Source organism: Stegostoma tigrinum, chromosome 7, assembly GCF_030684315.1.
Source record: "Stegostoma tigrinum isolate sSteTig4 chromosome 7, sSteTig4.hap1, whole genome shotgun sequence".
Lineage (NCBI taxonomy): Eukaryota > Metazoa > Chordata > Chondrichthyes > Orectolobiformes > Stegostomatidae > Stegostoma > Stegostoma tigrinum.
In genome coordinates this window covers 51,135,300-51,149,187 of record NC_081360.1, presented here as the reverse complement: position 1 = coordinate 51,149,187, position 13,888 = coordinate 51,135,300, and the positions used below count along the sequence as shown (strand labels likewise).

General features: G+C 40.3%; 1 protein-coding gene across 10 annotated transcripts in view; it reads right to left on the bottom strand.

The window, feature by feature from the left end:
* Positions 1 to 13,888, bottom strand: part of myo3b (myosin IIIB) — a 583,195-nt gene that overhangs the window by 362,059 nt on the left and 207,248 nt on the right. For all 10 annotated transcript variants that reach the window (XM_059647251.1, XM_059647253.1, XM_059647249.1 and 7 more), the window contains 3 exons: positions 10,518 to 10,601; positions 9,718 to 9,920; positions 5,243 to 5,341 (listed from right to left, as the gene is read on the bottom strand). In XM_059647251.1, the coding sequence (XP_059503234.1) occupies positions 5,243 to 5,341; positions 9,718 to 9,920; positions 10,518 to 10,601 (386 nt within the window). The remainder of the gene's footprint in view (positions 1 to 5,242; positions 5,342 to 9,717; positions 9,921 to 10,517; positions 10,602 to 13,888) is intronic.

The window sequence follows — 13,888 nt, the reverse complement described above, 5'->3', positions numbered from 1 at the left end:
TGGACAGTGCAAAGCTGATTGCGTGCTATCGAAGCTGAACTCGTCCAGGCAAGTTGAGAGTATTCCATCATTTTCCTTACTAGTGCCACACAGATGGTGAATAGAGCATGTTAGGCAGTGAGTTACTGCAGGATTCCCAGCCTCTGACCTGTTCTTGTCGCCACTGTACGTATATGACTAGTTCAGTCAGTTTCTAGTCAATGGTGAGACCAGAATGTTAATAGCGACACAATTATTACATTTTTTCTCAACAGTTCTTCAAATTGCTTTAAAATGTTTCAGGTATCTACACTGAGTTCATAATCAAGTACCATCCTATAAAGAGGGGTCTATTTTAAGATTAATGCAGAGTTTACAGAAAATTCTTGGAGCAGATAATGTTTAGATGATGTCCAGGTCAGCTATGTTCACTGTAACTAATACAAGATAGATTATAAGACAGAATTGTGTAGTTTCACCTCCTAGCAGATGAATACATTCATCTCACAACAATAACTATTAAACTGGTTCCTGACTCATCTCTGCGGCTTCTGATTTTTATCATGTTCTCCAATTTTGCCATAATCTTTTCAAATCAGCATCTGAATCTGTATGCCTTGAACACCTTCATTCCCAGAAATACCACCATGAATGTGTTTACTCCACTCTTCAAAACCTGCTGGGCTTCGCTCTATATATCAGTCACATAGAATGTATTATGGTGCTCTGTGCTGATGACAGACCAACAGAGTCCTTGCCATTTGTAACAGGACTTTGAATTTTAAGTCAACATTCTTTTCTGTTATGTCCTACATTTTTCCTATTCCCTGTCATGTTTTTATGTATCCTATTTTTTAAACAATTAGGTCTAAATAGCTTGAGCATGTTGAGTCCATTTGGGCATACCTTTGGCTGCTGCTCTTGATCAGGGACCATCACTCCGTTTTCACTTTAGCTGTTATTTTTAAGTTGTCTTTATTTTTAGCTCTCCAAAACATTGCCCTTCTGTTAATGTACTCCTTTCACTTATTCATTCTCCAGGACACTCTGCTCTTAATTCTCCAGTGTAGACATTCCACCTCCCTTGCTACTGTCCCAGGCTTAACTCCCTCTTAAATGATCTGATAGCACCTTCCTGTGTCTCTCTTGGCATCCTCCTCAAAACATCCAATACTGGATTATTGCAGGTAGCAACCTAATTGCCTCCCTAACCGGTTCTTCCTCTCACCCATCCCTTCCTCCCACCCCAAGCCGCACCCCCAGCTACCTACTAACCTCATCCCACCTCCTTGACCTGTCCGTCTTCCCTGGACTGACCTATCCCCTCCCTACCTCCCCACCTACACTCTCTCCACCTATCTTCTTTACTCTCCATCTTCGGTCCGCCTCCCCCTCTCTCCCTATTTATTCCAGTTCCCTCTCCCCATCCCCCTCTCTGATGAAGTGTCTAGGCCCGAAACGTCAGCTTTTGTGCTCCTGAGATGCTGCTTGGCCTGCTGTGTTCATCCAGCCTCACATTTTATTATCTTGGAATTCTCCAGCATCTGCAGTTCCCATTATCTCTGCCCAAAATGTGCATTTATTTGTGAACAAGACCCTTACCAGTTATGACCGTGTTGTCGATGACTGCATCAATATCATGGCCTTTGTGTCAACCTGACTGAGGGATGTTGACACCTTTCCACTGAAGCAGACCTCCACACCTGGACACTCTCTGTCTCGTTATGGTTGTGGTGTGGTGGTCATCTGATCACAACTTGGTGCCAAATCCAAAACAAATTACATCTGACATGACAATGATGAAGGCAGTCTATCCCTCCTCAATTTATTGATCTTTGGTCATACCATCCTCATCAACCACTTCTTCACTATCATCCAGCACAATGGGGCTCCTCTCATTGTTCTTATCAAAGTGTATCCAGAGGATGACTTAAATTGCCTTCTCATCTCACTCTCATCACAGTGCATTTATAGTGTTACTTCTGGTCTAAAGATCTATCCTCAGCCCTTTCCTACTTCATAGCTAAGTGCTGCACCTCATAAAAGTCATCCAAAGGCACAGCATTTGTTTCCATATGTATGCTAACAGCATCCAGCTTTGCCTTACCTCGAGTCTTGACTCCTCCATTGTCATTGGATGAACATAAATTTCCTTTGATTAACTCCAGGGAAAACTGAAGTTAATGTGTGTGATTAAAACTCCAGTTTCTCTATCTACCATTCCTCTCCCTGCAACTGTTGGAAGACTGAATTAGATTGTTTGATACCTTGCTGTCAACATTTGACCCCAAGGTAAGCTTCCAACCATATACCTGCAACTTCTTTAAGACCCTTTTTCCATTGCCACAGTTATGTCTAATTCTGTCATGCCTCAGCACATCTGCTACTTAAAACATAATTCATTTCATTGTTCCCTCTAGGTTTGTCTCTCACATCTGGCTGAACTCTCATTTCTCCATTCCATAGCTATCCAAAACTCTGCAATTCCTTATGGAGAACAATTCCTATTCACCTTTCACCCTATCCTTACCAACTTGCACTGGATCCAAGGCAAACAGCATTGTAATCTTATAAATTCTCATCGTTGTTTTCACATTGGCCATGGTCTGGTCTTCCTTACCTCTGTCAATTCCTCCAGAACTCAAAAATATATCTGTGCTTCTCTAATTCTGGCTTTTTGAATGTTATAAACATTAATTGCTCAAGCATTGACAGCCATGCCTTCAGCTACCAAAGCTCTGAAATCCCTTATGGCTGGATTTTCACCGAGTCTGATCTTTAAAATTTTGGGCGGGACCCAGCTTCAGAAGTCCCACTGCCACATTTCCAGCAGATTCTAATTTTAATGACGTGGAAAGCAAGGCAGGCATGAAATATACTGATGTGAATTACAAATAAATAAGGCAAGCAGACATGATTTTTATCCAAGAACAATCTCAAACCTTAGAGAGTGTCCCATGAGCTTCCAGTGGAGACATAAATGTTTTTGAAGGGTGGACAAGAAATGTAGAAATGTCAATTTTTAAAAAAATCTGCATATCTTTAAATACATTGAGTAAACCTGTCTGCCTGTGTTTGAGAGAGTAAAAACAATCTGTCATAGCAGTTTAAATTTGTTTTTGTTGACATAACCTCCACTGTTAAAATTAAAGCATTGTTAGTTTTGGATGTGAGTTTGCTCGCTGAGCTGGAAGGTTACTTTTCAGACATTTCATCACCATTCTAGGTAACATCATCAGTGAGCCTCCAACGAAGCGTTGGTGTTATGACTTGCTTTCTATTTATCTGGTTAGGTTTCCTTGGGTTGGTGATGTCATTTCCTGCATTGGTGATGTCATTTCCTGTTCTTTTTCTCAGGGGATGGTAGGTTGGCTCCAAATCAATGTGTTTGTTGATGGAGTTCCGGTTGGAATGCCATGCTTCTAGGAATTCTCATGCGTGTCTCTGTTTAGGATGGATGTGTTGTCCCAGTCAAAGTGGTGTCCTTCCTCATCTGTATGTAAGGATACGAGTGATAGTGGGTCATGTCGTTTTGTGGCTAGTTGATGTTCATGTATCCTAGTGGCTAGCTTTCTGCCTGTTTGTCCAATGTAGTGTTTGTCACAGTTCTTGCAAGGTATTTTGTAGATGACGTTTGTTTTGTTTGTTGTCTGTATAGGGTCTTTTAAGTTCATTAGCTGCTGTTTTAGTGTGTTGGTGGGTTTGTGGGCTACCCTGATGCCAAGAGGTCCGAGTAGTCTGGCAGTCATTTTGGAAATGTCTTTGATGTAGGGGAGAGTGGTTATGGTTTCTGAGCCCGTTTTGTCTGTTTGTTTGGGTTTATTCCTGAAGAATCGGCAGACTGTGTTCATTGGGTACCCATTCTTTTTGAATACGCTGTATGGGTGATTAACTTCTGCGTAGTTCCTCTGTGCTGCAGTGTGTGGTGGCTCGTTGGAATAATGTTCTAATGCAGCTTCGTTTGTGGGTTTTGGGATGGTTGCTGCTGTAGTTCAGTATTTGGTCCGTATGTGTTGTTTTCCTGTAGATGCTGGTTTGAAGTTCCCCATTGACTGTTTGCTCTACTGTGACATCTAGGAATGGCAGTTTGTTGTTGTTTTCCTCCTCTTTTGTGAATGTTATGCCAGTAAGGGTATTATTGATGGTCTTGAAGGTTTCCTCTAATTTGTTTTGTTTAGTGATGACAAAGATGTCATCCACACAGCGGACCCAAAGTTTGGGCTGGATTGTTAGTTTTGTTACATTATTACAAAGCTTAATAAATTCCATAACCATCATTGTTAGTGAGGGGGTGGAGGGTGTGTGGGTCTGTAAGTCTGTGGTTTCATTGACTGTTTAAGATATCTGTTAAAGAATCAGCTGTCTCTGATGTGGAGCTGTGAATATAATTTTTAAATAAAGGATTAAGTACTTGATGGGATTTAAATGGTCCTTTATAAATGGAACAGACCTTTATATTGTGAATCTGCAATAGTTCTTGTTATTTAACTTTATTTCAACTCAGCATGTGTCCTGAGATCTGCCTACAATGGATTCTAGGTGCATTGGTAGGCCAGTAACAGAAAAAGTGGGTGAATATGGGACCTCGATTGGCATGATTTAGCATGTGCGTTGGTACAAAGATGGCAGAAAAGCTAAGAGGCCATGGGGGAGAATGGTGGGAGCTAGGTTGTCATGATGGGAGTCTGAGACTATTGGGGGTGGTTATAGGGATGGGTTAGCTTGGAAGGACTGTTGTGGGTCACAGGATTGAGGAAAAATGGAGGTGACTGAGTGCATTTGAGTGTACATGAGGGGAAAAGGTCCAATATTTAATGAAGTAACTGGGATAAGATCCCAGAGAACCAATGTGGACCTTTAAGTTAGCCCATCTGGCCTCTTACTGGCCATCACTGCAGTCTCTGATCTGTTTCCCTAAATTTATCCAGCACATAATCTGCATCTCCTCTTGGACCAAGGCACTTACCTTCTAATGCAAGCTTACTTACCTTCAGGCTTATCCCTTGTATTTTTAAATAACAGCAGCCACTGGATTTCAAAGAAATCCATGATATGCGAAGGCTTTGAACTATGTTTGAAAGTGGGATAAACCTGAGTATTTATTTCAATTACACTTTGATGCATTTTAATAGTTCTGTCAGAACCAACGTAACATCTGAAACTTGCTTTAGCAAAACAACTACACATTTGTGGAAGATACTACTTGTTGAACAATAGATGAAATCAGCATCTCAATGTTATAAGGCATTACATAATTTCTCACCTTGGAGGTTTGCTTTCAGCAAGCTTATATTCTGTCAGTTTCTTCTGATGATAGAGACCAGCGTAAATGTAATAAAAAATATGAAAGTTCTTCTCAGTTCTGCAAATGAATGATATTAGTATTAAAGTGGTTCTTCGATTCTTCAGATTAACTTTTAAAATCCAAAATGTTACAAATGTTCTAATAAAATTCATTTCTGAGAAATGACAAATTTAAGATTCAAAACTTTTGACGGGTTTATTTTACATTACTAAAACAAGCTGTGTTTTCATTTTCACCATTGCTGTTATACTTCTTGAACTGAGAAATCAAGGTAATCAGAAGATGTACATAGTACAAAATAAAAACTGGAAGTCTGCAAGATAGAATAGACCATTTCACCCATTTTATCTGTCCAAATTCTTGTTTATGTAATCTAATACTACTCCCACTACACAATCACTTCTCACAGATCAGTGTATTGCTTTATTTTAGTTTTTTTTTACTGGTTGCCTTTGAAAGAAATAATGATCTCTACATCTTTCTCTCTTCATACTGAAGCATTCCTTGGTCCAAATACACTAATGACATTTCTTTGCATCTTTTTCTTTTGTTGCTCCCCATAATTAAATTTCCCTAGTCAACTTACGTTGTATGTTCTGTACAGCTTCAATGTCCTTGTTATAATTGACCTCGCAAAACTGAAACTGCAGCTACAAGAGCACATCAAAGGTTAGGAATTCTACAAACAGAAACTCATCTCCTTTCTGCCCAATGTCTGTGCGCTATCTTCAAGACATAAGTCAGGAATGTGACGGAATACTGTCCACTTGTTCAGATGGATGCAGCATCAACAACACTCAAGAAGCTCAACATCATCTGGAACAAGTAACATGGCAAATGGCACCCCTTCTACCACCTTAAGCATTCACTCCCTTCACCACCATCACACAGTGAAAGCAGTATGTACCATTGACAACGAAAACAGAAGTTGCTGGAAAAGCTCAGCAGGCCTGGCAGCATCTGTGAAGAGAAATCAGAGTTAACATCTCGAGTCTGATGACCCTTCCTCAGAACTGGACACAAAACGTTAACTCTGACTTCTCTTCACGGGTCCTGCCAGACCTGCTGAGCTTTTCCAGCAACGTCTGTTTTTGTTTCTGATTTACAACATCTGCAGTTCTTCCAATTTTTATGTACCATTGACAAGATGGACTGGCAGCATCTTGTCAAGGCTCCTTTGACAGCACCTTCTAAAATCACAACATCTATCACCTTGAAGGACAAAAGGTGCAGATACATGTGAATACACCTGCTAGATCCCAGTCAAGTCTCACAGCATTCCGACATTGGTCTATATTACAGTTCGTTCATCATGACTGGGTCATGGAACGCCCTTCCAAGCAGCACAAAGGGTGTACCTCCACATCGAAGACTATTGTAGTTCAAGAAAGCAGCTCAACGCCACCTTCTCAAGGGCAATTAGTCATGTAAAATCAATGCAGGCTTCCCATGGACTAATGTTGGCGCTATAATTATGGCATAACCAATGTCTTGTGCAAATTTATTCTTACATTTTGCTCTAGTACTCTATTCCCCACTTCATAAACACGAAACGGCTCTATTCACAGTAATTGTGTTTTCAGGAAATTATATTTCAAGGCCTTAGCCTGTCTGATAAATCAGAGCTCTCAGCATCTTCCTCCTAAGTCCCATTCTTTGTTCTCCTACCAAAACATTGATCATGGTTTATACTGAAAGTTGCAAAATCAAGATGAGTAGCTGAGACTATGATGCATAGCATTTCAGCTGTAACTTAATGGAAGAACAAGTTAATTGGGGGAGGGTGGTCGGGGGGTGGGGGGGAGGAGTGGTGAATGGCCTATATTTCAAATTAAACTCTCTTCCACTGGATCAATCTCTGTCCTCCAGAAGCTTTTTAAAGTTATTGGCAGCAAATTTTGATGCTTTTTGGTTGTTTATTCATTCATAGGATGTGGGTGTTGCTGGCTTGACTAGTATTTAATGCCCATCTCTACTACCCAGAGACAGTTAAAAGTCAACTACATTGCTGTGGATCTGGAATCATATATAGGCCAGCCCGGGTTGAGAACAGCAGAAACTCTCCCCTAAAGGGTATTACTGAACCAAATGGGTTTTAATAATAATCAGCAATGATTACACAGCTGCCACTAAGATAGCTTTTTACTACTGACCTTTTATTTTCTAAAAACTGAATTCAGATCTCGCAGCCCAGAATGATGGGATTAAAATGTATGTCTGCAGACCTCAGCCTGGTATTCTGATTACTAGTCCAACGACATTACCTCAACACCAATATCTCCCCATGTACACATATAATAAACATAACTGAGGTCAGCATGACCACTTTCAACCCTTCTCTAATTTGAATACTTTAAGTTCCTGATTTGAAATGAGTAAAAAATGGTAATATTTCAAAGCCGAGGTATGCAAGATGAAGATTGTAAAAGCAAGAAAAGACTAGTAGAGGCAAGAAAAAAAAACAAATTTCTCACAAATTTGGAAAGGGTGATCATAAGCTAGGACCTACACAATGATCATACATAATATGGACACAGAAATGTCATGTAGCATGACAATGATTGGACATGAAAAACCAAAGGGCAAAGAATAAAAGCCACCTTATTTAAGGAAGAATATAAACATGTTGGAAGTGGTTCAGAGAAGGTTAACGAGACTATTATCTGCAATGATTTGCAATTGGGAGGTGTTGTTTGTTGCAGACTGAGTGGAGGTGTTCCGCAAAGCAGTCCCCAAGCCTCCGTTTGGTTTCCCCGATGTAGAGGAGGCCACAACGGGAACAGCGGATACAGTATATCATGTTATCAGATGAGCAGGTGAACATCTGTTTGATGTGGGAAGTCTTCTTAGGGCCTGGGATGGGGGTGAGGGGGTGGTATAGGGGCAGGTGTAGCACTTGCTTCTGTTGCAGGGAAGAAGACTTTCCACATCAAACAGATGTTCACCTGCTCATCTGTTAACGTGATATACTGTATCCGCTGTTCCCGTTGTGGCCTCCTCTACATTGGGGAAACCAAACGGAGGCTTGGGGAGCACTTTGCAGAACACCAACGCTCAGTTCGCAACAGACCAGTCACGAACCATTTCAACTTCCCTCCCACTCCTCGGATGACACGTCCATCCTGGCCCTCCTGCATTGCCACGATGACACCACCCGAAAGATGCAGGAACAGCACCTCGTATATTGCTTGCGAACCCTGCAGACCAAGGGTATCAATGTGGACTTCACAAGTTAAAATCTTCCCCCGCCAACCACATCCCAAAACCAGCCCAGCTAGTCCCCACCTCCCTATCCATTCCTCCCACCTCAAGCCCCACCCCCATCTCCGAACCCACTAACCTCATCCTGTCTCCTTGACCTGTCCGTCCTCCCTGGACTGACCTATTCCCTCCCTTACTCCCCACCTACATTCACCTTCACTGGCTCTAACCCCGCCTCTTTGATCTGTCTGTCTCCTCTCACCCTATCTTCTCCTTTATCCATCTTCTATCCGCCTCGCCATCTCTCTATTTCAGAAGCTCCTTCCCCTCCCCCATTTCTGAATAAGGGTCTCGGCCCAAAATGTCAAACTTTCCTGCTCCTCTGATGCTGCTTGGCCTGCTGTGTTCATCCAGCTTCACACCGTGTTATCTCAGATTCTCCAGCATCGGCAGTTCCTACTATCTCTATTATCTGCAATGTGTAGGTTGTCTTTAAAGAAAGATTGACAGGCTCTGCTTATATCAGCTGGAGTTTAGAAGAGTGAGAGTGACCTGATTGAAAAATACAAGATTTTGAGCGGACTTGGCAGGATAGATGAGGAGAGGATGTTTCATCTAATGGGACAATACAAACCTAGGGGTCACTAAAAATTAGAAGTTGTCCATTAAAAACAGAAATTAGGTGTTTTTTTTTCCTCATAGAAGTCTTGGGTCTTTGGAACTCTCTTCCTGAAAAGGTGGTGGGAGCAGAGTTGTTGAATATTTTTAAGGCAGAGGGAAATGGATTCTTGTTAAGCAAGGAGGTAAAAGGTTTGGAGGGATAGGTTGGAATGCAGATTTAAGGTTGCAACCAGATTAGTCAAGATGTTGTTGAATGGCAGGTATCAAGGGGCTGAATGGCCTATTCCTGCTTCTTCTTCATACATTTTGGAGTAAATTTCAGAATTTGGTAAGTAACAGAATTAAGTTGTTCCTATTATAAGAATTCATCATGATAACAGTAGAAATGCAAATTTTGTACATCTCAAGGTGAAGGATGTTAACGCTTCAAAACACAATAATGTTCCAACCAGAAAACCAAAAGCTATATCAACTACACACAGCAGGGGTACAGCTGACTAATTCCAGCATTAACAAAATTCCTTAATGCATCAGAATTCCTTGCAGGATTAAGAAAATTATTCATTTACAGATACAATGAAAGAATGTATTTAAAATGAGCAATCACATACACAGGTTGTTGAATAACTCTTGATTTTTCCAACAGATATTCAGAGATCTTTGCTCCCATCACAGCCCCTGTTGGAGTGAATTTCATTTCTAGATATTTCCCAAATCGGCTGGAATTATCATTGATCGCAGTGCATGCATTTCCAAAGGCTTCCACAAGTGGATTGACTTGAAGAATTTTTTCTCGCAGAACACGGTTATTGGCCTGCAACAACAAAGTATCTGTGTATTAGCTAAACATAAATCTTTTTTAAAAGTTAGTTTGATAATTATAATTGTGAGATACCTTCTTGCTTCCAACTCGGTACAGCAATGGCCAGAACTGCAGGCGAACAACAGCCAGTACAGTTAAGAAAGTGAAAATTGTTAATACCAGGACTGAGAGATTAGAAAGTCAGGGATAGATGGCAGATCACCAAATAGAGTGATGAAGACCCTCAGCATATATTTGGCCACCAACACAAACACTGACAGCAGCAGCAAGAAGATCATCAGAAGGAGGTGTGTAATCAGTAGCAGCAGTGTTGATTATCCGTCATTCATGACAGAGCGGGACACTGATAAGCATCAGCAACCATGCTTCAAGGTGGTCGCTGAACATTGACAAAGGATATCAACTTGTATGGAAATCAGAATCAAAGATGCACAGTTTTAAATTCTACATTGAAATGGAAATTAATATATTACGGTGCATTTTTCACCATTATTAGATGCTAAATATTAGGTACAAAGTACAATGGTATCAATTTTAAAGACATATTACATCAAAGTAGTTTAATATTAATAGCTATGTCAAACATACCTTTCCCAGATAGGTTAAGTGTTGAACAATCAAATGTGCACTCTCTGTCTTCCCAGCACCACTTTCTCCACTTATGATAATGCACTGGTATGGATAAAATAAATGGCAAGGCATAAAAAGAGCTGGTTATTCAAGTTTGCAAAAATGGCCCACAGAACTTTTCAATACTCTCTCTAAAATACTGGATAAACATCTAACTCCAACAGAAACAATATTTATTGTCAAACTGTAACTTAAAATAAGCAGAAAAATTTTAGAACTCCAACATAAATTGTTTATGTAACAATACTATCTTAATAGGACAATGTAATGCTAACTGGTTTAAAAGAAAACTTTATGAAAGTACCCTCTAAATATCTTATGAATGAATTTGCAGCGCAACTCATTATCTAAAAAAAACTTAGTGCAGACTACATTTAAGTTTAAATACTTAATTCTTGATGCAAAGTTAATCAACTGCTCGATGAATTGACTGCTCATAATTTAGTGAGTCTTACTCATTTACAGAATTATTCAATGTACCACACAAATGTATGTTGAAATTTACAGAGATACGGCCAGCTAAATGTAGGTAAACAGGGTATTTTAAGTTTTTAATAAGATTTAAAGTGCATTTTTCCTCTGTGCTTCATGTCATGGCATGAAACTCAAATGAAGTTCAGAAAACTGCAATGTGAGAAACAACCATGAACCTATCATTTTCTCAAAGTTGGCCAATTAATGACTGGAGGCTGGAATCATCATACAACCAAGGTCATGAGGCCTAAAAGAGATCCTTCAGTTTAGAAGCAACAACAACGCATCATAGCAATTAAGTGAGGAAGACAGTGCACCAAAGTGGAAGTTAACTTTACTCAAACTTATTCAATTTTGAAATTGACGGCTTTTCCAGTCAGTTTCTATTGTGCCCTTTGGCTTCAGCTGAATCCAGGCAGGAAAGAGGCCAACTTCAGATAAGTATGCTCTTTACCTCAATAAAAGACCTTAATAGGCCATTCACAAGGTTAAATGGCCGCCCTTTTGACAAGAATTGATACCCCTAACAACTCCTAATCCCACCACTGGAAAAATAGCCCAGGGCCAGGAATGGAGCTGGGCAACCAGCTCACTTAGGGACAACATTGGATTGCATATCCAACTGCCTCCTTTCACATCCCCGTCAGTGGTTACAAATTCAGCCCCAGTTTTTTGGGTGACAATGTGGGAGACACTGGGTTAGGGTTAGTCCACATGCACTCCTGTGCATCCTTCCCAAGGGATGCTTGACAGGACCCAGGTTCAATGTTGTATGCTGTAACCAAAATATCCAAGGCCAAATCTTGAAAGTAAAAACCAAAGGAACTGCGGATACTGTAAATCATGAGCAAAAACAAAATTGCTGGAAAAGCACAGCAGGTCTGGCAATACCTGTGAAGGAAAAAACAGAGTTAACGTTTCTGGTCCTGAGGAAGGGTCACTGGACCCGAAGTGTTAACTCTGTTTTTACCTTCACAGATGCTGCCAGGCCTGCTGAACTTTTCCAGCAATTTTGTTTTTGTTCCAAATCTTGAAAGTGATTGAATGCTTCAAATAACCAGGTAACGTAAGGTCATCAACATGTGGTACATTTGAATAAAACAATCCAACTACTCACGTTACATGCCAAACTCATGAACAGTTAGAGGGAGAAATATGTTCATGTAGCATTGCTCTGGAGACTTAGATCAATTCACTGGGGAGCATGCAATGCCATAGTCTGTGAGGCACTCTTGATTGAAGAGCACCATTCAGACTGCTGGTATTAGACTTCTGAATGGCCTGCTCAAATTTTAAAAGCTAACACTGCTCACGTTCTCTGTGCAACTTCCCCCTACAGCTGTTAACATTGTATTCTTTGCTCTGTTCTATTACCCAAATGCATCTTGTATATTATGATTTGCCGTTCTGCACATAAAACAAATCTTTTCACTGTACCTAGATATATGTGACAACAATAAATCTAATCAAATCAAATAGCCCTGCCTACTCCAATAACCCAAGGCTGGCAGCACTGCAAGAATCACAACTGCATGTTCACCCAGGCCAAAACTTAGACACACCTGCAGTTCTGCTGAAGGGATCTTATACATGCCTATAGTTACTGCATAGGTTTCATAAGCCAACTCTGACCTGGACAGAAAGGTTTCATTGGCAAAGGATAGATAGTGAGCCTCCTTTTCTGATGTGTAGAATAGTGGGTTCTATAAAGGCAGTGCTGTACCAGATTTGAGGGACACAAACCTCTTCCTTGCCATTTTAGTCCTTACTTGCTCCCTTCAAATTACTCAAGGAGTTCATACCATAACATGTATAATCTATTCACACCAATTTAAGAGTAGATTTTTAATGCTGCCTGAAAAGCTGTACCTAACAAAAAGGACAAAAAACATTAGAAATAATTTTCAAAGTCTGACTAAGACATGCCATCAGCAAAATGAGACAGGAATTCCAACACAGCCCTATTGTTTAAAAAAAATGGGTTTTACAATTCTAGCACAGAGTAACTGAAAGGTTGCATCCCAGAACTTTCACTGTCCTTTCTATCTTGTAAAACGGTTAGGTACATGCATTATTAGAAAATCCAATTATAGCACTTTTTTTCATAAACCCATAAAACAAAGCTTCATTACCTAAACAAATTAAATGGGAATTTGATTAGATTTTATTCATTTTTAAGCCTTTTAACTCTTTAAATAAATAAAGCAACCAACCAGCCCAGGAGATGATTCACTACCCTAATCAGTCTCCAATTCTCTCGTTTATCTTTGAATCTGATGAATTTAAAGTTATACATAGGTGGCCTTTCAAGCTGCTACATTCCCATATACCACCGAGGACAGACTGGTCAGGAAGCAGCTGGGCTGGAACGCAGCTGCAAAATGATCAGTCTGACATTTTAAGTTATAGCTCTGGCAGGTGTTTCACCACTAAAATTTAATTGAACTAAAATAATAGGGAAAACTAAATGATTTCCCATGGTCTTGCTAATACAGAGTCAAGGCCGATGTGAATTTTTCAGGTTAAATCAGCCGAGATTTTGAGGAATAAGGGAACCACCGAGAAAGAGGGAGTGGTCAATCCAAGTGGAAATGGAGAAGGGGAGGCTGATAAACAGGGAAAGGTTGTAAGTATCAATAACTCAGCAGGAGGAGAGGGAAAAAGTTGAAGAGTTGGCAATGATACAAGAATAGTACAGATAAAGGGAATGGGAAAGGAGTTGTACGAAAATGCAATCAATGGGAGTTGGTACTATTAAAGGGCAGAAGGTGCAAGATAAGTGTAACATAGGTGAGATAACTACAGTTAGTGCAGGGGCTCAGTGAAAATGTGCAAAGCTGGGGCTCAAGAAATGA